The sequence below is a fragment of the Cyclopterus lumpus genome, chromosome 21, assembly GCF_009769545.1.
Source record: "Cyclopterus lumpus isolate fCycLum1 chromosome 21, fCycLum1.pri, whole genome shotgun sequence".
NCBI lineage: Eukaryota > Metazoa > Chordata > Actinopteri > Perciformes > Cyclopteridae > Cyclopterus > Cyclopterus lumpus.
In genome coordinates, this window is record NC_046986.1 from 23,475,167 (window position 1) to 23,501,653 (window position 26,487).

The 26,487-nt window shown below is 42.4% G+C and overlaps 3 protein-coding genes across 3 annotated transcripts; 2 read left to right on the plus strand and 1 right to left on the minus strand.

Moving 5' to 3' along the window:
• The first annotated feature begins 512 nt into the window (after positions 1 to 512).
• On the plus strand, positions 513 to 9,939 carry tfcp2l1 (transcription factor CP2-like 1). Its single transcript, XM_034561763.1, has 15 exons — positions 513 to 571; positions 978 to 1,126; positions 2,078 to 2,151; positions 3,984 to 4,089; positions 4,864 to 4,970; positions 5,062 to 5,214; positions 5,695 to 5,805; positions 6,660 to 6,757; positions 7,075 to 7,126; positions 7,261 to 7,354; positions 7,463 to 7,553; positions 8,381 to 8,463; positions 8,721 to 8,863; positions 9,583 to 9,634; positions 9,741 to 9,939. The coding sequence occupies exons 1-15, from the start codon at positions 513 to 515 to the stop codon at positions 9,776 to 9,778; spliced, it is 1,410 nt and encodes a 469-aa protein (XP_034417654.1). The 3' UTR covers positions 9,779 to 9,939.
• Positions 9,940 to 15,651: 5,712 nt separating this feature from the next.
• LOC117750424 (sterile alpha motif domain-containing protein 9-like) lies at positions 15,652 to 26,224 on the plus strand. The gene is made up of 4 exons (XM_034561646.1): positions 15,652 to 16,021; positions 20,680 to 20,741; positions 20,836 to 20,900; positions 21,003 to 26,224. Exons 3-4 carry the CDS (start codon positions 20,877 to 20,879, stop codon positions 25,476 to 25,478), a joined length of 4,500 nt encoding a protein of 1,499 aa, XP_034417537.1. The 5' UTR covers positions 15,652 to 16,021; positions 20,680 to 20,741; positions 20,836 to 20,876; the 3' UTR covers positions 25,479 to 26,224.
• Positions 15,839 to 18,186, minus strand: LOC117750027 (anther-specific proline-rich protein APG-like). The gene is made up of 2 exons (XM_034560871.1): positions 17,871 to 18,186; positions 15,839 to 15,918 (listed from the first exon to the last, which is right to left on the minus strand). Exons 1-2 carry the CDS (start codon positions 18,184 to 18,186, stop codon positions 15,839 to 15,841), a joined length of 396 nt encoding a protein of 131 aa, XP_034416762.1.
• Positions 26,225 to 26,487: the final 263 nt, after the last annotated feature.

Sequence of the window (26,487 nt, forward strand, 5' to 3'; positions counted from 1 at the left end):
TTCCACGGCTGTTCTCAGGCCTGTAGTCACATCGGAGATGATTACCTTTACTTCCTCTCATTTGAAGGCTACACACCCTTCGTTGTTCCCCATGCTGCGGCTGTTTGTTTTCCAATTTTCCAAAATGCTCCTCCAAACATCATTCCCCTAAGTGAGTTTAAAGGCGGCTTTAGGGCCACACTGTTGGTAGTGTCAACAGGTGAAAGCTGCTGTTAATGCATCAGCCCGGCTAAACATCGGTGGTGGGGGGTGTGCCCGAGCTCTCCGCCTCTCAAAGGTCATCCGAGGTATGCTGAAAAAAAAACAAGAAAAGTGGGAGTCTGGGTGACATCACCGGGCCTATATAAGAGGCAGGCGATGAGGTTTGCCTGCAAAACCTCTCTGAGCTGAAATCTGAGGAAGCCAGCAGGCGCAAAGCTAGCACCGTCCGTCTCCACGTGCTCCCCCCACCCCCACCACCACCACCACCACCACGTGGTCCTGGGATACAAGAAGACACCGCACTGGAAAATATGCTGTTCTGCCATTCCCAGCCTGAGTCCCACCACCAGCACTCGACTAGTTACATTAGGTAAAGCACAAGCCACACTTCAACGCGTGCGACTGGGGGAAGGTTCTGTGTGCAACAGGTTAAAGCAAAGTGTCCGTGCAAAGCAGCGATGTCTACTTGAACAAGAGTATTTGGAGAGAAGTAAAAGTGCAAACGTTTTTTTTACATTATTTGCAGTAATTTTGCTTCATTTTTTTTTTTTAAGTGAGAATTTTCTTGCTCTTCAATGGTTAGTTTAAAGGAGCATTGCTGCCAAATTCCACATTTAGGCAACAAATATAGATCGCAAGGACTCGTACACTTTAAGTGAATAGAGCTGTAACATCAACCTTTTGCACCGTTGGTCCTATGGCTAAGTGAGAAGAGAACCGTGAGAAGGGACAGTAACCTATCGCCCCCCACACTCAGCCCCTCTTCTTTCCTCCAGAGAGGCCTTGGCACCGTTCTTGAAAAGCGAAGAGGCCAGGCTTATGGCTGAATGCGGTGCCAAGAGGAGCCCGGTCCAGTACGTTCTGTGTGCAGCCACCTCGCCGGCTGTGAAGCAGCAGGAGGACAGTCTCACTTATCTCAATCAAGGTAGCTATCTGTCCTGCCAGCTGAATGTCCAAGTTGACTGTGTGGACAGGAGCTCGTTTGTAATTTAGTTTGTTTTTCCTTCTTAATCACATCATTTTACACCCAGCTGTGACATTTTATTATAGCTGAAATACAATATTCATGAGAATAATCCACCGATTATCTTTTAGTAAATAATAAGGAATACATTTTCAAATTATTTTGGGCACATTTTGCTTCCAAAGCTTTCCGTTTACAGGATTAAAACACACACACACGACTAGGCTGTATACTGGAAACATAAGTGCATACATACAAAAAGCATTTGAGTCTTTTGAATTACTAACCTGACTGAAATCATGCTAGTAATATTTAAAAGCCATATAATCACAACCTATGCATTATTGATTTATGTGTGCAACCATGTGTTTGAACTCTCATCTCAACTATTCTTTCTTTATTTTCATTTCTCTTTTCTAAAGTGTGCCTCCTCCTCCTCCTTCACATACATCTGGAACTTTCTGATTGTTTGTCTCTTTATTGGTGCTTCCTTTACCTTTACTTTCCTACAAGTTTGCTCATCTGCTGTAACAGTCATTTGGTTGGAGGAACACACAATGAAAGTGAGCAACGGTTTCACTGCCATGTTAAGATTACATGCATTGATTAGAAGGTAACTGCCATCACAATCTGTAGCTTAGAGGTATCATTATGCTGAAAAAGCATTGATAGTTACTCTCAGTGTCACTCTGGGGCTAATTTATTGATATTTTCTTGTAATTTAAAAATGTCATATTTGATCAGGATGGAGATATGTAATCTAAGATATTTCTAGTGGCTGGCCTTGATATCTGCCTAAACGGTTTCTGAATGGATTCAGTTTATATCTCCAACTGCCCCTCTTTTCTGATTGACTGATTTTACCATTTTTCAATTTTAATCAGTTTTTTTTTTTAATGTTTTAAAATGTAGGTCAGTCCTACGAAATCCGTATGCTTAACAGAAAACTAGTGGAGTATACAGATATAAGCAGCAAATATGTGAAGGTAGGTGTAAGGTATTGTGTTTGTTTGTTTTTTTGACTTCACATGACCTCTTTCTTCATCCCTCTGTTCATGTATCCGTTTTCCTGGTCTGTCAAAGGTCCCTCAACCCTCCCTTCCACTTCAGGGGTGGAGTGTCGACCTTGGAGAGCTTGGTACTATCACCCAAACTGACCTTTCCTCTCCTAGAGCTCACACAAAGCCCTTACAAACACACTGGGATCTATTTCTAAAGACTTGGGCATACGTGTAATATTTTGAGAAATATTATGCTTCCTTCATAGAAATTAGTATTGTATTCCAGATGCCATGGCTTTCTGAATAAAAAAAACACTCCCAGCTAATATATCCATGCCACATTCATTTTTCACATACACAGTTATTGACTGACTACATTTCAGATGGTCAAAAGACGTTTGTCAACACACTCCAGAGTAAGGAGAGGTCATTTTTATTTCACTTGTGTGCGAGTGCATCCACTTGACATGTCTCTGTCGTCAGGCCATCTGCCATCGCCTGAGACTGAAACATTAAAAAAGCGCTCGCATCCTAGAAACACAAGAATGGGACAGGTGGCTTCTATGCAAACACATGACGGGCTGGGCTCTGGGTCCTGGGCTTTTTTGAGTTCTGGGGCTCGGTCATGCGTGGTACTCCCTCCAAAAATATCCCAATGGTTCATGTTTTAACAGGTTGTTAATGTAATTTGTTGATTAATTTCATGTCCTGTTTCATGACCCGTGACACAGGACATGCTCATCTGTGTCATAAGTCATCGCAAAGGACGGGAGGGTTCGACTTAAAGGTGCACAAGTTTATTAACCAAACGTACAATAACTTAAAATACATGCTGACGTTATGAGGTGTGCTAATTAGTGATCATGGTGTAAAAAAACTAACTAGAAACACAGCCAAAGCCAACCAAACAAGCACATGGTGCCATAGGAATGGAGGCAGTAGAGAGGCCATGCACTGGGACAGCCGGATCTTAATGCTCCCGGGAGACTGACCAGCTGCTCCCAGTTGCACTGCTTGGCGCCGCCTGCAGGGCCGGACAAGCACAAGGCACACACAGCAGGCCCTGCTAACGAAGGAGGGCCGTCCCACCTGGCAGGATGCTGCTAAAGAGGCACTCCAGTGTTTTAGAAGTGCACTCTCGTAAAGTCAGGAGGCTCACAAGAAACATATCTAAATGAAGAATGGTCAATCAAAACAGCAGAGGATAACATGTACATCCTGACTTTTAGTCCCTGGAATGGGTCACAAATAAGGGATCCTACGTTTCCCATAATGGAACTGGATAATGACCCTCACTGCCTCCTACAGTAAACGTCCCCACATCACAGGCAGTACAGGCGTTCTCTTCAAATCCACTGTAGAAAACCAGCTCCCTATGTAGATATGAATTACTCATTCTGAGCGAACAAAAACACAACAATTCTTAGTTTCAGATGATCATACACAAGTCTTATCAGAGAACTTTAAAACAAAAAAAAATTAAGTAAAATGATTCTTCAGTAGTTTTTATTGTATAAGATGTCATGGGATCTTTACATGTGTTGTGCAAGTGAGTGTGGGAGCCCTGATTTAAAGTCACTGCTGGTGCTCCATCTCACAGGTATCACATGTAGCTCATTGGCAGTGTCTCATTTTCCTTAGTGATATATGCAGACGCTCTTTTAAAGTAAGAGGAGTGTATGAATGGTAGGAATGGAGATGGAGTTTCCACCAACTTACCCTTGCTCAATGAAATGCCCTCAATATGTTTAAATTATTTTGCACCATGTGCGAGCTGGAGCTGTGCTCTGGCCTAAACTAATCCTTCCGGTTCACAGAGCATTGTGCGCGTGGTGTTTCATGACCGCCGACTGCAGTATATGGAGCACCAGGAGCTGGAGGGATGGAGGTGGAACCGACCTGGAGACCGAATCCTGGATATAGGTGAGTTCACTGCACATCAAAGCTCACCCAAACAAAGCATGTATCTGCATACTCTGCCAGTGTAGTGCTGGCCAAAGTAGGGATAAATGACCTATGGCCTGGGTCAGAGGGAGCCCAATTAGCAGGTGGAAAATCAATGACCACAAATTACCCGAAATCTCAAGTACCACACAGATTTGCCTCTTGCCATCATGGCCACTATGGCAACTAAAGTCATATAGCTCTGGGTAGAGAAAGCAGAAATGTGAGGCGCACAGTAACACACACTTAACCTCAAGTGGCTCCTGTGTGAATGTGAGCAAGTAAAGTCCAAGTACAGTAACTGCCGTGTCCACCATCTGCATCAAGATTCACATAATAGAAGTATCAGAAGGAATACTCATGGCGTGACCAACCAAATGAAACGATCTGACAATGACCTCAGCATCTCTGTCCACAGCCCAGAACATAACCTTCATACAGTGAAAGTAGATGCTAGAGCTTGTCTTGGTAGGCACACTTGAGTTTGTTAGCAACATAAAAATGTTAAACTCAATAAGAGCCAGACGTCTTATTAATAGTTGATCAAATAAAATATCCAATTATCATGGAAGTCATCCAATAGTTGCTGAGATATTTTTAGTCCGGACTAAGGTGGTGGACCAAACCAATTCATAAGAAAAACCTGTTCAGCTGGGACCTATTGCTCAGAGCAAGAAGCTGAATGAGAAAACATATTCTTGAGGGCTTTTTAGCAAATGTAAATTGACTGAATCATTATTGCATTATATGCAGATTTACCATTGTCAGTGGGGATACTGGAGCCCCGTACACACCCTCTGCATCTCAACACCATTGAGTTCCTCTGGGATCCTGTCAAGAACGCTTCTGTTTTCATCCAGGTAACGGATGGGTTCTGGTCAAATGTCTAGAGGGGGGTCCTTAATACATATATGGCAAACTTACAGTCCCTCTTCTGTCATGTGTCCTCAGGTCAACTGCATCAGCACTGAGTTCACCCCCAGGAAGCACGGTGGGGAGAAAGGAGTGCCCTTTCGTATCCAGCTGGACACATTCAGCACCAATGAACACGGGGAATACCTGGAGCATGTCCATTCTTCTGGCTGCCAGGTCAAAGTCTTCAAGGTATGAAACTTGCCTGAAAGATGTCTTAATATTTGTGCTGTACCAAGTTCTAACTCACACAGGCTGAGCCTTCTACTGGACTCTAAGGGTTCTTTACTCTCCTCCCATCATGAGCACGCCAATTAAGACGCGTCTACCCGAACACGGTGCGGACCCCGTAGAGGGCAAAGCCTTTGTGAGTTAGAACAAAGGTAACAATACTGTAGCCCTATTTCTATAAGCACAGGCGGAACCCTCTACCTACTCGCTGTAGCAGGTGGAGGACAGTTAGGTAGTATTTGGGTGGGCACGTCCTGTTTGGCCTGCTGCGACTTTGCACATTTCCCTTGGGCCATTGCGTGCTTGTAATTGGAGGAGAATAATACCCATAGTCCATTAGAGGGCTCTTACTTTTGTAATGCTATGCTCTCATAATTATTTTTGCCATATATCATATCCTATGACAGCTTTTCTAAATTTAATGTACTTTTTGTTTGGAAGCCTAAAGGAGCTGATCGCAAACTGAAGACAGACAGGGAAAAGATAGCTAAAAAGGTCCCTCAAGACAGAGAGAAGTATCAACTGTCCCATGAGAACACTTTGCTCAAAGAGGTGAGGCATACCTTTCTACCTTACTGGACACATTACACGACAAAACTGAAAGGACCGCTTTCATTTTGTCAATAGCATTGTAATTCTGCAACTTTGTTGATCCCACTTTGCTAAATTCTTGTGTTATGTAATCTTCTCAGCCATTGCATGTCTTTGTTCTTCACCTGGCAGTCACAGTACAATGCTCCTCTCACTTTACAGTTCAAACCAGTACTACGTCCCTCTTCAGTGTGCTGCTTGTAAAAGTGTGCTTGCTTTGGCACTTAGTTCGGTTAATGATTGGGGGCTTCACTTCAGTGTCTTTGAATGACAAGTGACTCAGCAGTTTCTGATAAGGTGTTAATCTAGTTTGTCATTCATCTGGATAAAAAAACAAACAGATCAGAGCTAGGAACTAGGAACCATTTTTCTGTACGAGCTTGAAAAGAGATTTTGTATCCTTTACTGAAGTAAAACATAGCTTACTGCTTTATTGTCTGTTGTTGGTCTAATACACATCAATAGGACATGTTCTTTAAAATCATTATATGGTTTTCATGTCAAATATTAATCTGCAACTATCGATCAGTAACTATTTGTCAGATAAAGGTACACTATTTCCCTTTGAAAGTCAAATTATACATGGTATAAAATGGAACCACTGAACTAAAGTAAACATTTTGAAACAGTATTTTTATGATGTCTTGACGAGTTGGGAGTGAGACGGGTTGTTAGAGACCTGAGTTCAGGGATTCTTCTTTGCAGGTTTGGTGTTAAAAATATGCCTATTATGCCTGTAGTCTTTGTGCTTGTAATTACTTTTTCAGGTTGAATAATCAGAAGAAACCTTCCCTCCTCTTTCTCTCTCTCTCCAGTGTTCTCCTTGGCCCGATGCACTGAATCACAGCAGCAGCAGCAGCACTCCGTCACCAGTTTACCACAGCTCCCCAACCTTCTGTGGTTTCACAGATGGGTGAGTCAGCATTCACTACATTAGTAAGCACCCACCTACTCAAATGAGCTGAGCTCTCTAGATTAATGTCACGGTGGAGTAAAAGGAGTAGAAAAGTCTAACTATTCTTCCTCGGCCTGGGGTTGACCACTGCTTACACCAGTGAGGCAATACTAACAATGGTAACCTCTCTCTGTGGGCACTTACCAGGATAACGTCATGTATAAGTGTGTGTGAGTGTAGTTAGAAACTGGTTTTATCAGTGAACACTGTTTTGAGAGCGGTACAATGTGGTCACCCCGATCTGTTCTCTCCTCCCCATGTGGACGTTTCTGTAGCAACTGTTCTCCAAACCAGCAAGGGGAGCTACTCGTGCCCGGCTGCTCTGATGTAAGTAATGAAGAACCGTGCGGTGGGGAAGTCTTCATGTGGCTCTCTGAATTATTTTTCGCCCATTTTTTTGAGACAGTGGATGCTGTGCTGCTACTCTCATCTCAAGGGTTCCTCTTCTTTCTGACATGCAGCACCTTCTGCCATCGTCCTCGCCGCAGGACACTCAGCAGTGGCTGCACCGCTACAGGTTCTCCCCGTTCTCAAGGCTCTTTTACAGCTTCTCGGGTAAGGGGGGCAACAGGCACACCGCTGGGGGTCGAACTCTAAACAGGGAAAGAGGAATTCCCAGAATGCGTTGATTGAGCATTGATAGATGCTCTGCTGTCGTTGCAGGTGCTGATCTGTTGAGGATGAGCAGGGAGGATCTGATCCAGATCTGCGGTCCAGCAGATGGTATTCGCCTCTTTAACACTGTGAAAGGAAGGTGAGACATTAAAATGCACCTCGTAGTGCTCAGTCAATTAGTTTTGTTCTGCTTTTGTCCTCGTAAAGTCGTGAAGTGGTTCTAGTCTTGTTCATGAAAAAATGGAAACGGGGAAAGTTCTATTATCATTGTTCACTATTATCTATTATCATTGTTCACTATTATCTATTATCATTGTTCACTATTATCTATTATCATTGTTCACTGGGCAACGCAGAGTTACATGACATTGGAATGTATGCCTCACCTAATATACCTTCTTATTTTTTGGACTGTCCTGGCCCTTTAATGGTCAGCACTCTCAAAACCGTTCACACATGTCACCATCCAACAAAGTGTGAAGTCTGCATGAAAGCTCCACACAAATTGACTTTGCATCTGTGGAAGGTTGTATTGTTCACTGGGGAAGACTGTCAACATCCCTATTTTCACCTGTAGAGTTTCAGGTTCATTTTCATAGTAAAACCTCTCGTCCTCACAATGCATTTTGGAGCTTTTGTAAACTCATGACTCACTCAGAAATTCTCACTAATCCAGTATATGTACATGCAGACATTTCTCAGGTACAAAAAAAAAAACCACATTCTATGCACCGTCAACGTACCACATACTCGATTTTACGTCATACTTAGGAGGAATAGTGTTATTATATATGTTAAAACATTTTGTATTCTATTATTGTACTTTCCAACGCAAGTGTATTTTGTATAATATATAATATACAGATTTGTGAAATCTCTGACAAAACTGAACCTTAAGTCCTCGACAGGTCCCGTTACTACATGTTGTGCCTCCTATTGATACTCCAGTCTGCTCACATTCTCCAGGTGTATACAGCCCCGTCTTACCATCTATGTGTGTCAGCAGCAGACCAGTCATCAACCTGCCAACAAGCCATGTGGTGGAGACAGTAGGTCTACATACTGTATGATTCCTAGAATCTCTAGTGTTTAATTTATTTGACTGCTCCTTGAAGGGTATTATTACATTTGTGGGGGATATCTGGGATATCATGAATTATATGACACATTGGTCAACATTCAGAAAAAAAAATCTAAATATTTTTTGGACTGGGAAAACAGAGATAAAACTGGGATCTAATGTTGTCTCCTCTGTTCGTGAAGCTTGTTTATGTGTTTCCTTGGGCCTCGTTTGTCTTCTCTGCAGTCTATCAAGCTCTGTACCTGGAGGAGCTGACACTGTTGGACCTCTCAGAAAAGATCTCTATGCTGTACAGCATCACTCCGCAGCAAATTACACATATCTACAGACAGAAACCCAGCAGGATCCACGTCTTAGTCTCTGACGAGGTATCCTTACGTCTCCTCTATCAACCACTAACTCTTCATACCTTGAACTATTCACCAACGAGTGCTAGAGTGTTAGAGGCCCAGGCCTGGTGAGCGCAGCTAAGCTGGATTTATTCTTGACACGAGGGCTAATGGCTGTCCTGTCCACTTATGGCTTTCATTTATAGTTCAGATCAGGTGACCTTCACTTCTGAAAAGTGACGCCAATGTTGAAGTGCCTTTAACTTGCATTATTTGTAATGGCCAGCAGAGGGGCGACTCCTCTAATTTACCAATGCCATTTCTTGGCAAGCTGAAGATCTATTTATTGTTTTTATTAAATTAGTACAATTATTGTGTTGCACCTTTCACCGAGTCAAATTCCTTGTATGTGCAACGTACGTATTGTTGGCCAATAAATTATTCTGATAATTATGACATCTGTAAGACATCTTATTATTAGTTTGCGTCCAGCGACAATCAAACGCACAATTTGCAGAAAGACAATAAAACTGTTACCGCAAAAGTGGTCAAAAACTTTTCCCCTGACGATGTCAGTACCTATGTACCTGAGACCAGGACAATAGTACAGTGTATACACATTTGTATTTCCAACAGCTTATTTGGCTCATACAGATGGTGTTTAAGGAGGATTGTGATTTATACGTGATATTTTCTCGTTTTTGATATGCAGCACTTCAATGATCTGTGTTGACATCGGTCGATCTGTTCGTTTTTAGATGGTGCAGAACTTCAGGGAGGAAACAAGCTTCATCCTCAGCATTATAAGAGGTAACTATTTCCCCCTAATTTCATTACTCATTGTTAAACACTCCTATGTAGCTTGATTATTGATATTTTGTAATGTTATTTTACTGGATTGTTTTCTGTTACCCAGATGAATACACTGATGGCTACCACGTTGTGCTGAAATGACCAATTGGTACTCAAGAGATTCAACTTCTCCTCAGAGAATCAGTGGAATTGTACAATTTGTATGATATCGAACAAAAAGTTCAGAAATTAGGTGTGTGGTGGATTATTTCTCTGTTGCAACAATGCTTCTTGGCAATTCAATTCAATTAAGTTTATTTTGTATAGCCCAATATCACAAATGACAAATTATCCTCAGAGGGCTTTACAATCTGTACACATACGACATCCCTGACCTTTGACCTCACATCGAATCAGGAAAAACTCCCCAAAAAAACCCTTTCAGGGAAAAAAGAGAAGAAACCTTCAGGAGAGCAACAGAGGAGGATCCCTCTCCCCGGATGGACAGAAGCAATAGATGTCATGTGGACAGAATGAACAGAGTTACAGAGTTACATAAACACATTCAATGAATATGACAATGTATGAATGGAATGCAATAAATTGTATACCGTTGGAAAGCCTGTTTATTTCCCATTTTAAATGGTGCCTGATTTGTAAGGAACATGCATTTGTATGAGTATGCGAGTACAGATGCTGAGTATGTGTTGCGCCCAAGAAAATGTTTCCAAATCTTCTCTGCCAATACCAAACTTATTCTTATTCTGCTGTTGCCAAATCCGACCCGCCACGTCATTTTCTGATCACCAAAAAGTGTGTAGCGGAACCGTTTTCACCGGTAAGAAAAACATCCTGTGCTTTTATTTTGAAGGTAATGAGTTATGCAGCGGAGTGCCGTCTATTCACACTCCTTAATGCTGCGTTCACACCAAAAGCGGAGCAAATTTTTGTGTTGCTTTACTTTACCAGACGCGGCAGAAAGGAGGCGTGGCTTATCGGCATGAAAACAGTTCATTTCCGCCGTCCACCGTAGAAGAAATAAACATGATTTCTGCTTTGTACATGTTGTGGAAGTCCCACAAACGTCGAAATATAAAAATGGGTTCATAATATTAATATTATTGCACATTACAAACTCTGCTTCCTCCCCGGAGTCTTTGTGCCTTCTCGCCTCATAGGGTCTATTGGACCTGGCTGTGTCTGAAGCTGGTCCTGGCTCCTCGCCCCTGCTTCCTGCATCCTGCCTCTGGCCTAGACCTGGCCTCCTTCCCAATGGCCCTGCCTCCTTCTCTGTGCCTCCTGCCTGAAGGGCCTGACCTCATTGGTCCGGCCTCTTTCTCGATGCCTCCTGCCATGGCCCTGCTGATGCGCCCCCCTCCTCTCCTCTCTTCCTCCTTCTGTTTCATGGATTGTGGAGGTCTGGATCGTGGTCCATGCCTACTACTAATCATTCATACATTTCTGTCATATTCATTGATTGTGTTGTAACTCTGTAACTCTGTTCATTCTGTACACATGTCATCTATTGCATCTGTCCATCCGGGGAGAGGGATCCTCCTCTTCTTGCTCTCCTGAAGGTTTCTTCACTTTTTGACAGGGTTTTTTCTGATTTTTCCCTGATCCGATGTGAGGTCCTCGGACAGGGATGTTGTATGTGTACAGATTGTAAAGCCCTCTGAGGCAAATTTGTAATTTGTGATTTTGGTCAATACAAAATAAACTGAATTGAATTATCCGTAGCTGCACACAGCTTCTCCAGGAACTTCGTCTGGATGACTGCCGATGCCAGACTATCAACTCATCCTCTATAGTTTCTGCTTCAACAACAGCATGACGTCAGTGACTTCAGGCGGAGCATCTCAACGCTGATTGGTTTTAACGACATATAGCGGCACATACTTTTTCGCCCGAGTAAAAAATGCTGTTTCATCGAATGAGGCACATTTTTCACGTTGCGTCATTCACGCGCCCAACGGAAATGCGCAGATATATTTTTACATTTATATAAATACATGTACAATATTTTTACACTTGAATAAACTATAATCAAATGCAAAGGCAGTTATTTAACAATATGCTTGGGAGTTGTTACAATTATACAACGTTACAGTTACAACCGGCTCTTTGAGGGCAGCCAAGATGCTGCTGTGGCCCACGGGGAAAATGAGTTTGACAGACCTGCTCTGGCACGAACGACACGCCCAAGCTGATCCCACAAGTGTTCAATTGGGTTGAGGTCAGAACTGTTGACAGGCCATTCCATTCTCTCTACTCCCAGATTCTGGAGGCAGTAGTCTAGCTCTTTGGGGGCGAGCGTTGTCATCTTGGAGGATGGAGTTCGGTCCCTGACTGGAGCAATGGGATTGCCACTGGTTGCAAAATCTCACCTCGATTTCTCTCTGCATTGAGATTTCCTGGCATTGGCAGACAAGATTTGGCAAGTTTTTCATGGGCGCAACCCACACACTATGCTGTGCTACTCATCCCAGAAATGCATCTTCCTTACAAATGGGAGACCGTTTAAAAAGGGAAATAAACAGGCTTTCCAACGCTATACAATTTATTGCCAAGAAATAAATTAACAGAAATAATATAACAAACACTCATTTCTGAACTTTTTGTTCGATATTTACGTCCTTCTAGACAACCATATGTAACATTTACTAAGATTTACAGTACTGGAAAAGGACGAGAAGCTTTTAGTTTGCTGTTGATTTTGGGCTTTTGTTAAGTTTTCTTTAATTTCTTTCTGTTTAATTTGTGTTGTTAAATTACTGATTTATGCTGGATATGCCTTTAGAATTAGTGGTAAACACTGCTGTACGACTCCTTCTCATGTGCGTTCATTTTCTGACTTAAACACCTATAAATGTGAGTAACTTGATAGTAACGATGACTTTCATGATTATAAAGTAGAATAAATGTCACATCAAGGCGACTAATATAAAAGAAAAATTAACAAAACTGCATTATGTTGTTTTAATGTCATGCAATGCCCCTTCACTATGTTCATGCTTGTCCTAAACATTAAAAGTGTTCATGCATGTTATTGTCTGTTACATATGACCAATTGTTTTGACAAAATTGTATTTGAAATTTGGTAAATGTGAAATGTGGGACATGCCATCTTGGCTGTTGACGTCCATAGGGTACCAAAGTGCAGTATCGGGGGACGGAGCCGTGGTTTCAGGCTCCCGTTAGCATGAGCGGTTGCGCTAGCACCACGATTACCATTTGGCTAACAGACACTCCACTTTCATCCACAGACACCAAAATCAACACAAAGTCATAGTTCCTTGTACTAACTTTAACTTATGCAACATACTTACATGACATGTTCTTAATTTACATATGTAACTTACAGTAAGTTACAAACCAAATCTTTTACCGAACCAAGTATTTTTGTTGGAATTCACCACATTAACCACACGTTGAAGTCCATTGGATTACCTGCAAGTTGAAAAAGGACTCTGAAGGGGCATTCAAGGGGTTCCTGATCTGGCTTACTGACGTCCACATGGATAAACGTCTGAGAGAGGAGTGGGAACGTGCCACTCTCGGTCTCAAATAGACACAAATACAGATGTTGTTGTGCCACCCATGGCAGACCATTAATGTGTAGAACTGAATTGAACTGAGTAACAGACATGTTCATTTTAGACATCGTAGTGTTTGAGGTGTGGCAATATGTTTAAATGAACTCATCTGAATCACATAAAATAGCTCTGAGCTTTCATTTCTGTCTCACCTTAACACTGTATGCCATGGTCCAATCCAGTCCTGGCAGCATAGAGGGGCATTATGGGTCCGGGCTTGCCCACTGAGTCCCCTGTGACTGCAATAAACATAGCAATACTGTACAGAAATAAATTATTCTATTATTGTAAGGGCCTGAGGGGAAGGGTGGTGGCTGAAGTCTACATTCCAGCCAGAAGGCTCCGCCCACTCGTTCAGGAGAGCTCGGGGATCAGGTGTGAGAAGAGACACACCTGATCTCCTCGTCAGAGGCAAACAAAGGGCAAGGAGGGACCCGGAGAGTGACTTCTCCGCGGCCCGGCTAAGACAGCTTGTGTAAGAAATTGATAGAGCTCGAGTCTGAGCTACGCTTTCAGTTCTTTTTGTTTGTTTGTTTGATTGATTAAAACCCCTTAAACCCTGCAGACCTGACTCTGCCTGTGATTGCTGCACTGCCCTGACCGCTGTGTCCTCCGTACCGTCCTGTTACAATTATATTACAGCATAAGAACCAACAAATAATTAGTTTACCCTCTTTACAATCTGCAAGTGTTGCTGAGAGTAACTGACCCCCATGAATGGAGTAATATGCGCTTTTCTAGTCTTCCGACCACTCAAAGTGCTTTAACACTACATGGCATCATTCACATCACTGGCATCATTCCACCTGCCCATCAGGTTCCATCTAACAACTAACATTCACCACCATTCATTCACTGATGGGAGGAGCTACCATGCAAGGTTCCACCTGTCCATCAGGTATTCACTAGAGTAAGACAGGAGAAATCTTGAAAGACCATAACTTGTTTCCCATTCTATCTCCTTTCTCTTGGGCTATTCAAAGCAAATACCTTACAATGACGGCGCGTCCATTCAGTCTATACAGTTTAAGTGTGGACTCACAAATAAACTCATATGTGATTTGTATTGTCTGAATTTGTATTGATTGACACTGAAAACCTCAATAGCAAAATGAGCAAAATTCGGGGGGTTGCTAAAATCATAACACTATAATAGAATATTTGTCATTTGCAATTGTCACAATTTCTTTTTTTAAAGCATAATAATGACCAGGAGTTTCATTATTATTATTAGTGTTTTATTCAATCATCACATACAATAAAAAGAGTAAAGCATGAATACAATACAATCTAGTAAACAATATTTTTTACAAGATGAACAGTGAATGCGAGAGATGACTTTCCGCTGTAAATGACAGTCAGAGCCGCACCAGGTTACCCGAACGAGTCTGTCTTCACGTCTCTTTGAGGAACTAAACCTGGGCGTTGGACGACCCCCCCCCCTAAATGTAGCATTAAATCCCAACAAGTGGATATAAGAGAATGTCCTATAGCAACACAGTGCAATGTGCTGCTCCACGGACCAGCCTCTGGTTTACTCCTGACACACCAACAATCTATTATTGAGCCAATTATTAAAAGCCAATTAGGGCTTTGAGATTGAGACAATTTGAGATTAAACAGAGCCATATTCAAATTGCTATGTTGCTGATCCAAGAGCGGCACCTTGGTGCTGGTGATGTAAAATGTCTTCCATTCAAATCCTAATATTAATTTAATTCAATTCAGTTTATTTTGTATAGCCCAATATCACAAATTACAAATTTTCCTCAGAGGGCTTTACAATCTGTACACATACGACATCCCTGTCCCAGGACCTCACATCGGATCAGGATATTATTGCCTGATTGTGCTGTGATACAAGCCTTCAAAACATAAGCCCCATTAAAGATGCATCCTGTTGAAGTGGCTGAGGCAGTGTGTCACATGAATGCTTATACCACTGTAAAAGCATGAATAATATGTAACACACTCAGTTACTTCAAATATAAATGAAAATCAATATGGAACTCAATCAATGTCATTCCATAACAATTTGGCAGTAAAATATGCACAGGTTCCTATGGCACATATGAAAGTGGAATACTACAAATAGTGGAAGAAAGCATGACAGTGGAGAAGAAGGGAGTGAGGAAAAGAGACATAAGTCAGGTGTTTCTGAACTCTGGGGTGTAATTGCAGCATATGTTTTCCATTATTAACTAATTATTAATTAATTATTGTGTAGAGGTGGATGGGTCAAATATAGAAACACTTTTCTAAAATGTATAATCCATTTCTTTGGCTTCCCACCTCCACGTCTCAAAATGTCCCCAAACTAAATGTGTAACTTGTGTCTGTACAGTTTTGGTCCCGTTGGTGATCACGTGAGTAAATATGATGATCACAAAGGACTGTCTGTGACAATAATACTGACAATTATGACACATCCATGACACATGAGTGGCAATATCTCGGGCCCCATACACATGTAATTAGTAGAAGATAATAAACCCCGTGTTTCCTCTGCTGCTGTCTCCATCATCGGGTGGTAATATGGCTCATGGATCATAAAGACATACAGACATTTGCTCATGTTGGCTCATGTTTGGTGTCTTTGGTTTCGTTTCATCAGAACGGGCCGCCCTCATTGAGCTCGCCCGTTCCGCATCAGTCGGCAGGAACTCTTATTCCTGCGGACCAGCACCGGAACACAAGTGGAGAAGTCTGTCACACGAACTCCGCGTGAAGAAAGTACGCGATTATTAACTCGACCGGAGGACAGCCAGCGGCCTGCGGGGAGCGGTGTCCGTCCCGGAGGGGAGCGTCGGTACGTGTGTGGAAATCTGCATCTTTTTAAATGTTCCGAAGCAATATTTCCTCCGTTCTGTGACGTAGCATCGGTCTATCTGTAGTTCCTGGTTCTAGCTGTGTGTGATTTAGAATCTTTTGAGGATATATCTTTTATTTTTCCACGTTGACATCCTATCAAACCCAATAATATGTTCATATAAAATCGATTCTGTCATTCCTTAGAGCAGGCGCGTTTTTACAGATGTGATGAGGACACGTGAGGCCCTTTATTCAGCTTGAAGAAATCATAACTAGTAAACGTGTCAGTTATACACGACACAGAACTAAAGGACCGACCCGAAGGAGAACTCCAATGGACCGGATGGTAACAGTCTCTGTGGTAACTGGAGCTCGCTCCGTCATTTGCTTTGGCACAAAAAGGAACAGGAAGAGGCTTCAGGGCGTGGTGGCTGGTGGAAGTAGTTTTTTCAGGTAGGGCCATCTTATCAATTTCAGAAAACATCCCAGTATGATTCAATGCAAACAAGTATAAAACACACATTTCTACTTAGTAGTGAAATCTTTAACATTTCTTCCAAAACTGACATAATAAGGACATCTTATTCATACAATTCAATATATTACTATATATATATCATATAATAATATTCAGTATAATATATATATAAATACCATCTAATGTAAATATACATATCAGAAATATATTATAATAACTTTCAATTCAGTTTATTTTGTATAGCCCAATATCACAAATTACGAATTTGCCTCAGAGGGCTTTACAATCTGTACATGTACATACAATAACATTTAAATATCGTATAATATAAATCACATATATATATATATATATATATATATATATATATATATATATATATAAAATCTAATAGAACATGTTTATATATTAAGATGCCCCTATGAACCTTGTTAGGGTTAAAGTATGCCTGTTTTTATCCTCCTCCTCATTGTGTTTCTTGACCTCCTGTGTCCGTGGTCCAGCTGGTAGTGACGTTCACTTTGCCCAATATGGATCCTTGAGGAGTTATCATGTGTATTGGCTAAACTGCTTCTTAGACCCGTCTCTTCTGGAACAAAACAATTCGGCCCCAGTGCAGCTGAAACACGCAGAGAGGCAGAGAGGTCGTGCACAAAGTGCAGGAAAAGCATATATTTTGTGCAGATATCCTATTTTACAAATACATTTCACACAAATATTGACAATTTGTATAATTTATAAATATTATTAATATTATTATATATATATTGTGATATTGTGGCTCAAGGTGGGTGGGGCCAGGCCCCGTGGCCCTCTATTGGCCAGCCGCCACTGCTTCAGAGTGTGGAGGTGCAGCCAGTGGGAGGAAGCAACCAGCTCGCAGTGGTTCACAAGATTTTGAGACACTGTGGTTTGTATGTTTGTATGTTTTATTGTTAAATCAATCAATTTAGTGCACTTTGAGAGCACATTTATGAAGCTGTAGTGCATTTAGGGTAAGTACTGTCCTTAAGTACACTTGAAGTACTTAAGTACATTTTATGAAACTGTATACTTCTATTCCACTATATTTATTTGACAATATTAGTTACTAATTAGGCTACTTTGCCAATTTGGATTCTTAATACAAAAATATAAATCAACTAATAAACTAATTATGCTATATTTTTACATAGTATAAAGTATAATTATTAATTATACAAAGTAGTTTAAATTAGCTCCACCTTTACCAGCTGCAAAATTAATGCATCAATAGTTATATGCCAATGATACTGTAAATATATTATTTGAAATTGGTCCATTTTGCAATTCCGATTAATTAGATCTCTTTTATTATTCTCATTCCGATTTCTTTTTTATTGATACATACGGGTGCTATATTGACCGGGCAGCGGGCCTGGGCAGGGGGCCTGGGCAGGGGGCTTGGGCAGGGGGCCTGGGCAGGGGGCCGGGCAGGGGGCCTGGCCAGCGGGGCCTGGGCAGGGGGCCTGGGCAGGGGGCCTGGGCAGGGGGCCTGGCAGGGGGCCTGGGCAGGGGGCCTGGCCAGGGGGCCTGGGCAGGGGGCCTGGGCAGGGGGCCTGGCCAGCGGGGCCTGGGCAGGGGGCCTGGGCAGGGGGCCTGGCCAGGGGGCCTGGGCGAGCCGATCGCCGGCAGCATAGACTAGCTTTAGGGACGTGGAACCTCATCTCGCTAGCGGGGAAAGAGCCATAGCTGGTGCAGGAGGTGGAGCGGTACCAGCTAGATATAGTTGGGCTCAACTCAACAAAAAAAAGGGTTGGACTTTGTCCTTTTCTGGAGTTGCCCAGGGTGAGGGGCAATTAGTGCAGATTAATTGTTCATCAGAGTGACGGCCAGTGGGAAGAAGCTGTTCCTGTGTCTGGTGGTTTTGGCGTACAGTGCTCTGTAGCGCCTACCAGAGGGGAGGAGTGGGAACAGCTTGTGTCCGGGGTGTGATGGTTCTGTAGTGATGTTTCCAGCCCGCTTCCTGACTCTGGAGGTGTACAAGTCCAGGATGGAGGGCAGGCTGGAACCAATAGTTCTCTCAGCAGACCTGTCTATCCGTTGTAGTCTGTCTCTGTCCTGTTTGGTGGCCGATCCAAACCACACAGTGATGGAAGAACAGAGAACAGACTGGATGATGGAGTAGAACAGGATCAGCAGCTCCTGAGGCAGGTTGTACTTCCTCAGCTGAAGCAGGAAGTACAACCTCTGCTGGGCCTTTTTCCGGATGATGTTGATGTTGGAGGCCCACTTCAGGTCCTGGGAGATTGTGGATCCCAGAAACCTGAAGGACTCCACCGCAGACACAGTACGATACAATACTGGTATATTTATCTATATTGGTAATAAATAAATCATCTGTGTGGTTCCCTTTGTACCAGCTTGTTCCTGCCCAGCTTTTTGAACACTTAACCAATGGCATTAATATCAGTATTAGCCTACAGTAAGATATGTGTCAGTGGGCTTTCCTTCACCGTCTGTATGTCAGTGGGCTTTCCTCCACTGTCTGTGTGTCAGTGGGCTTTCCTTCACCATCTGTGTGTCAGTGGGCTTTCCTTCACCATCTGTGTGTCAGTGGGCTTTCCTTCACCATCTGTGTGTCAGTGGGCTTTCCTTCACCATCTGTGTGTCAGTGGGCTTTCCTTCACCATCTGTATGTCAGTGGGCTTTCCTTCACCATCTGTATGTCAGTGGGCTTTCCTTCACCATCTGTGTGTCAGTGGGCTTTCCTTCACTGTCTGTGTGTCAGTGGGCTTTCCTTCACCATCTGTGTGTCAGTGGGCTTTCCTTCACTGTCTGTGTGTCAGTGGGCTTTCCTTCACCATCTGTATGTCAGTGGGCTTTCCTTCACCATCTGTGTGTCAGTGGGCTTTCCTTCACTGTCTGTGTGTCAGTGGGCTTTCCTTCACCGTCTGTGTGTCAGTGGGCTTTCCTTCACTGTCTGTATGTCAGTGGGCTTTCCTCCACTGTCTGTGTGTCAGTGGGCTTTCCTTCACCATCTGTGTGTCAGTGGGCTTTCCTTCACCATCTGTGTGTCAGTGGGCTTTCCTTCACCATCTGTGTGTCAGTGGGCTTTCCTTCACCATCTGTATGTCAGTGGGCTTTCCTTCACCATCTGTGTGTCAGTGGGCTTTCCTTCACTGTCTGTGTGTCAGTGGGCTTTCCTTCACCGTCTGTGTGTCAGTGGGCTTTCCTTCACCATCTGTATGTCAGTGGGCTTTCCTTCACCGTCTGTGTGTCAGTGGGCTTTCCTTCACCGTCTGTGTGTCAGTGGGCTTTCCTTCACTGTCTGTGTGTCAGTGGGCTTTCCTTCACCGTCTGTATGTCAGTGGGCTTTCCTTCACCGTCTGTGTGTCAGTGGGCTTTCCTTCACCGTCTGCAATGTAGCCAAAGTACTTCCCCATTTCACTTCTGCCATCTTTTTTTCCAAAAAGCCGAGGACGAAAAGCTCCGGCACGTGACGCCATGTTGCCTCCCCAGTGATCATCGCTGTGAGAGAGCGCTGGGCAGCCCCGTTATGGTTCCTGGTGTGGACATCATAACTATGCCCAATCTGCATATGTATTACTCCTACAGCTAAAGTCGTCGACAGCTTCTTGTTGTTCCCTGACCCTTTCCTCCACTGCTTCCTCAACAACCTGGCTTGAGTAATCAATACCACAGGGATAGAGATTACAATTAATTGGAGGGGTTATTATGCACAATTTTAAATTCAGATACAGTCAATTTAATCCATACTGGTAATGACCAAATATTGAGTGTATGGAGCTGTTCCAAACTCTTCCGTTCATACATATTTCAAGTATCCAGATATTGACGATGACTATTGCATAACGGTTTAATTCAATTAAATTCAGTTTATTTTGTATAGCCCAAAATCACAAATTACGAATTCCCCTCAGAGGGCTTTACAATCTCTACACATACGACATCCCTGACCTTTGACCTCACATCGGATCAGGATGGACAGAAGCAATAGATGTCATGTGTACAGATGAACAGCGTTACAGAGTTACATAAACATTCAATGAATATGACAGATATTATGAATAATGAGTAGTAGGCATGGACCACGGTCAAGACCTCCACAATGTTAGTAACATTTGTGACTGTGTCCTAAATATGCTCCGACATTTGTTTTTATGTCAATATATTCATATTTATACTTTTTTTTGCAGCATTAGCGGGCAATATTTCGGCAAAGTGAGCCAGCTATCTTGGATGATCAGGAGAAATAAAGGTAAAGCTATCTTATGACATTTTGTGTTTTATTTGCTACCACTACATTGTCTAGTCCTCCATTATACATTTCTCTTTTTAAATTGTTTCTGTAGCTTTAGTGATCTATGTTTGAGAAGGAGGAACGGACGTTGTCATGGCAGAGCAAGGCGAAATGAAGGTAAATAACATTTAAAAAACAAACACAAAATGATGGTCAACTAATACGTGTGCAGTATATGGAGTTGAAAATGAAGAAAAATAACGGCACTTTGTATTTTAGAGTCAAGAGGAGGATCTGCCACCTGACATCAAGGATTGGAGTAAACATCAAGTGAGAGAATGGACTCTCAAGTTGGATGATGTTGATGACAGTGTTGCAGAGATACTGTTACAGCAGGACATTAAGGGGCCTAGTCTTTTGCTTTTAGATACAGATGACTTAAAAAAAATCGGTGTGACTTTTGGACCAGCAAAACTTATCATTCATGCCAGAGATGAGATCGTGAAATTAAAGAAAGAGGAGCTTGTTGGCTCAAAAAATGTGCCAAGAGGACCATGCAAGCCCTATCCATTCTGTAGGTACAATGATACATATAGATACATGGAAAGGGACATTCTTGATATTACAGAATCAGGCGCCTCAGACTTAATGGAACCCTGCCACGAATATAAAGCATTTAACACAACAACAGATGAAGCTACAATTATCAGGTTAAGTGAAGAGGTTATCCGCTTTGCAGCTGCCTGCATGAACAGCCGCACCAATGGCACCATTCATTTTGGAATAGGAGACAAACCAAACTTCACACACGGTCAAGTGTTAGGAGTGGTTGTTCAGGACAGAGAGGCTTATGCAAAGAAAATAATCTCTGCCATTGATTATTTTGAGCATAAACACAAACAGACTGCTCATGGTTGCATCAAACCTCCCAGATTGGTTGGGGTTCTCAATAGGAATGAGACATTATCTGGCAAATGGGTGATAGAAGTGGACGTAGTCCCTGACTCTACGATGTGTGAAGAAAACATCTACCACACCTTCATCGTGGACACAAAAAAAGACAAGAAAAAAGTTAAAGGTAAAGAAAAACAATTCTATGTCCGAGACGGTGGTAGCAGCAGGGATCTGCTCAAACCAACCACATGTGCCAAACCGATGGAAGAGTACAACCAGTTTGTTGCCGGTATGGCACGGCAACTCCAACTCCGAAAACAAGCCGAAGAGAAGCACCTCAATGTGATAAAAAGCAGTACCCAGGGCTCCAGATTGAGTCAGATGATAACTGGTGGATCCCTCTCTTTAGATAAGTCACATTTTGAGCGTTATGTGATGGTAACTAACAAATCACATCCAGTCCAGTTGAAATCACTAGGATTTCTTGTGGAGCTCAACCCAATAGCTGTTTTGGACTTTGATCCAGAATCAGCTAAAAATGGATTACAATGTGACTTTAAACAACAGAGCACAGTCAATGACCATTTACCAGCACAGTATAAAATCACAGAAGGAGTTGAAGACATTGCAAAGAAGTTGAAATTAACTCGAACCACCAGCTGGGTATTCTGCAATGGAGGGATTGAGAATGAGGCACCCTCAGACATAGACGAGTGGTTGATGGACAAGGGGTCCTCCGTTCGAGATGTGATTTCTTTCTTGTGTCGGAAAGATGTCCTTGCAAACAAGAGATTCCTCGTCATTTTCTTACTGTGGTCAACAGTGAGTGAGAAGATGGACCCTCTTGTTGAGACCTTCAGTATGTTCTATCAGGAGCTCAAAGGCATAGAGCAGATCCTTTGTATATGCGACAACAAACAAGCATTTACCTCATGGACGAACCTAGTTGATGCTCGGTGTGGAATCAACATTGCTCATAGATGCATATATGACCTCAGTTTTACTGAAGTCAACGGCACGATCCTTAGTCTTTTGTCAAAAAACCGCAGATCCAGCCGTTTCCTACCATGTGGCGGGAGAAGTAATGTGCTTCTTGAGAAGAAAGTGGAGCGTGGCCTGAATACCTTGGAGGTACTATGTGTGAACCAATGTGAAGGTGGAAACCAGGACAAAAAAGTCATAGAGGAGAACTTCTACAGAGGAGGACAAGTGTCATGGTGGAATTTCTACTTTTCTGAACAGCCTGGATCCTCACCATTTATCAAACGAGACAAGTTTGACTTTATCATAAACACAGTCATACCAGATTTGGGCTCCCTGGGAAAAGCCTGCGTGTTGTTCAACCTCATGCATTTACCCGGGTGTGGTGGGACAACTTTGGCCATGCATACGTTGTGGGCTCTCCGGGACCGATTCCGTTGTGCTGTCCTCAGAGACATCAACGCTGACTTTGCTGAAGTCGCTGATCAAGTCGTCAAACTTTTAATGCATAACCATGAGGAGTCATTACCACGTGTCCCTGTTTTGCTAATGATAGATGAATTTGATGATAAGGAAAAAGTATTTGACTTGCAGCGGGCCATTGATGAAGAATGTACGAAGAAAAACATTCGGTCGAAGTCTGCACAGGTAATTCTACTGAACTGTATGATGTCAGAGTCCTCTGAACAGCCTGAACAAACTGATGAGAAAGTATTCATTGGAAACACTCTCTCGGAGAAGGAGCAGAAACAGTTTGAGGAAAAACTTGTAGAAATAGAGAAAACACACAAGAATGCAGACACGTTCTATGGATTCATGATCATGAAAGAGAACTTTAAGCCAGAGTATGTTAAGGGTGTGGCCCGCAACACCCTGAAGAGCTTCGACATAAATCAAACACATGCACAACTCCTGGCTGTTTTAGTTCTGTTGAATGTATACTGCAAGGATGCCTCTCTCTCTGTCTCTCTGTGTGAGGAATTTCTTGGTCTTCAACCAAAACCAGTCTGTGGAACCGTCAAAATCGAAGAAGGATTTGGGAAATTTTCCACTTTGATTGCGACCTGCTCAGTTGAGAGTAAAGTAGTTTTCAAAGCTGTGAAAATGATCCATCCAAGTATTGCAAAACACTGTTTGCAGGAACTTAACACAACACACAATGTGAACAAAGCTGAGATTACTGACCGTCTGCTGACCACAGACACGCTTTATGAGAGCACACAAGGCAAAGATCAACTCCTGCAAAACGTGCGCCACATTTTGGTGAAGAGACATTATTCAAAGGATGAATGTCAGTTTTCTCCACTAATTCAACACATCGCAAGTGAAACCCCAGGACTGGAAGAGATGGTGCTACAAAATGCATCAAAAAGATTTGATAAAGATGCAGTTGTCTCTCAGTTACTAGCCAGGTACTATTACCTAAAAAAGAAGGATTTCTCAGAAGCAGGAGTTTGGGCATTGAGAGCAAGAGATCTTTCCAAAGACAGCTCATATTTCGCCGACACCTCAGCACAAGTTGTCAAGCATGAGCTCAAGAATGCCATTGTAAACTACAAGGAAGAACCTGTAAGCCCTGAAAAAGTGGGCATGTTTCTCAAAATGGCTCAGTCAGCAATAGATGCATTCCAGGAAACACAGAGCCTTGCAAAGAAGGAGTCAAGTCAGCGAGTATGCCCTTTTAATACAGCAGGGTACTTGGGAGAAATTCAGGTCGGAGTGCTTGTCATTAAAATGTTGGCAAAAACCCCAATTTTTTCATCTGAAAATGTCCGCCATGACATCATGAGTGAGGTTCTCTCTGGAAATATGGAACTTCAGGCTGTGGAGACAAATGATAAACGGCGCAACAAACACACACAATACTACAAAATCCTCAAACAGTTTGAGGATGTACTCTGCAACCTCAGATGTAGGATGAAGAGGAACTTTGACTTCCTTGACAAATTGTATGTGAACTTGGGCTGCGGATCTGGAATGAAAGACAGTCGTGAGGAAATAATGATAAATGAGCTTTTCAGATGCTTCCTAGAGTATGCAAAGCTTTTCTGCAAGACTGATACTGCAGCTCTCTTGAGGAATAAAACCATGAGCAACATGCTGAAACTACGCGAGGCAAGACAATACCTGGAGATGAACAAAGCGGACACCTACTTTGGGATTCTGAATTACCTCTCAAATGACATGCCACCTGAAAAAATGGAGAAGATCGCCAGACACTCTGCTTTTGTTTGTGCACCTGAACATAAGCCGACTGTGAAGGAGAGAATCAACTTCATCTATGTCAATGTTGTGTTGAGTTGTATCAAACTGGCAACAACACACATTGCGCCCTACCAGAAACTAATTCATCTCCTTTGCCAAGTTCTGCGTGAGCAAATCCCATTAAATGAGAACTTGCCACTGCGCTTCGCGGCAGTTGTTCTGTTGTGGCCACAGCAGCACTGCTTGGATGGGCTTCCGTCTCATAGTCTGGGGATGCACATCTCACAGATGAAGACCTCTTATCACATTGAGATGAAGGAAGTGTACAATGGCAAAAGGCCCATTGTCCATTTCTTCCTGGGAAAGAAGCAGGGCTATGAACGACTGGTACACTTAGGGGAAATCAAAAGGTGCATCATGGCTGGGCAGGAAGAGTTCATCTTAATGTGGGAAAATGGAAGCATATGGACAAAGAAGAAGGTAGAGGAGCGCCTTTGTAGGGTCACTGGCCAGGTGAAGTACAAGTCCATTCTGGCAGACACCTGTATCCCAGATCTGAAGTTGGAAATCACTCCAATGTTTCAAAGTCAGCTGAGTAGGCATGCCCAGGAGTCTATAGTGTCATTCTTTATCGGTTTCTCGATCAAAGGCCCTGTTGCACTCGACATTAAGTGAACTTTGAAAGCAGTTCCAACATGGAGCGTGTAGCTAATCACTGTGGATCCATCGGTGTGATACACACTTCTGTACTTTGAAAAGCAATGAAGTTGTGCAATGAATGAATATAACACAATGTTATGTTTCTGTGTGCATCCCTGCATTATATAATTGATACTGTGTGCTTTTAGTGTATGTTTGTGCACGTGAGCAAGCTAGCTGATGCCCGCCACTCTGCACTGCTCTTATACGGAGCATACAGCTAGCTGTTAGCATTGCCAGCGCTGTTAGCACCATTAGCTGCGAGACACCGTCTCAGCTGTCGCCATGTTCAGAACGGTTAGGACGCAACAGAAATGCCGTTAATTTTTTATACAGAACTAAATCATAATTTAGATTTTCACTCAAATTATATTAACTACTTTTACCTTTTGTCATGTTCTCCAGTCACTAAATAAATGTGTACAGCAACTTCATAATATTGTTCCATGAAATTAAATATTCTGCATCATAACATTACATTTACTTAATGTGCTTTAACAACTACTGTATATTAGAATTTACAATGTTTTACATGTAGTATATTTGACTATTGATATTACAAATTTATTTTCTTTGTGTTTGAATTACCGTACAATAGTTGTTACCCTTTGTCATTATGTGTTATGATGTGATCATTGTGCTTAATTCTTTCATACCATGAAAAACCATGATGAACATTGCTTTTTGCATTACCTTTTTAATAAAGTTGAAGTGTAAAATGACCACGTAAGAAGTTATTTAAATTGCACTGCACTATGTGCTTAGTTGTAAAAGTACAACACACATTAATATGTATATTACAGTACTTCATTGTGTCAACTTACAGTATATTGTCCAGTTAAGGAGGTATTACCTGTATCACACACAGGGGGGCGCCACAACCTCAGAGATGATGTGTTTGACACAATGCCCATCATACAACTTAAGCTAAACAATAATTGACTCAGACCAATAAACAAGATGAAGATATCTAGAGGAAAAATAT

Excerpts from the sequence above, each read along its gene's own strand:
- tfcp2l1 (XM_034561763.1), top strand. The coding sequence starts at position 513 with ATGCTGTTCTGCCATTCCCAGCCTGAGTCCCACCACCAGCACTCGACT. Across the intron at positions 7,554-8,380 it reads TTTAACACTGTGAAAGGAAG|GTGTATACAGCCCCGTCTTA; the intron begins GTGAGACATTAA and ends CACATTCTCCAG. Across the intron at positions 8,464-8,720 it reads CAAGCCATGTGGTGGAGACA|TCTATCAAGCTCTGTACCTG; the intron begins GTAGGTCTACAT and ends TCTTCTCTGCAG.
- LOC117750424 (XM_034561646.1), top strand. The coding sequence starts at position 20,877 with ATGGCAGAGCAAGGCGAAATGAAG. Across the intron at positions 20,901-21,002 it reads CAGAGCAAGGCGAAATGAAG|AGTCAAGAGGAGGATCTGCC; the intron begins GTAAATAACATT and ends TTTGTATTTTAG.
- LOC117750027 (XM_034560871.1), bottom strand. The coding sequence starts at position 18,186 with ATGAGGTTCCACGTCCCTAAAGCTAGTCTATGCTGCCGGCGATCGGCT. Across the intron at positions 15,919-17,870 it reads GCCCGGTCAATATAGCACCC|ACTTCTCCACTTGTGTTCCG; the intron begins GTATGTATCAAT and ends TTCGTGTGACAG.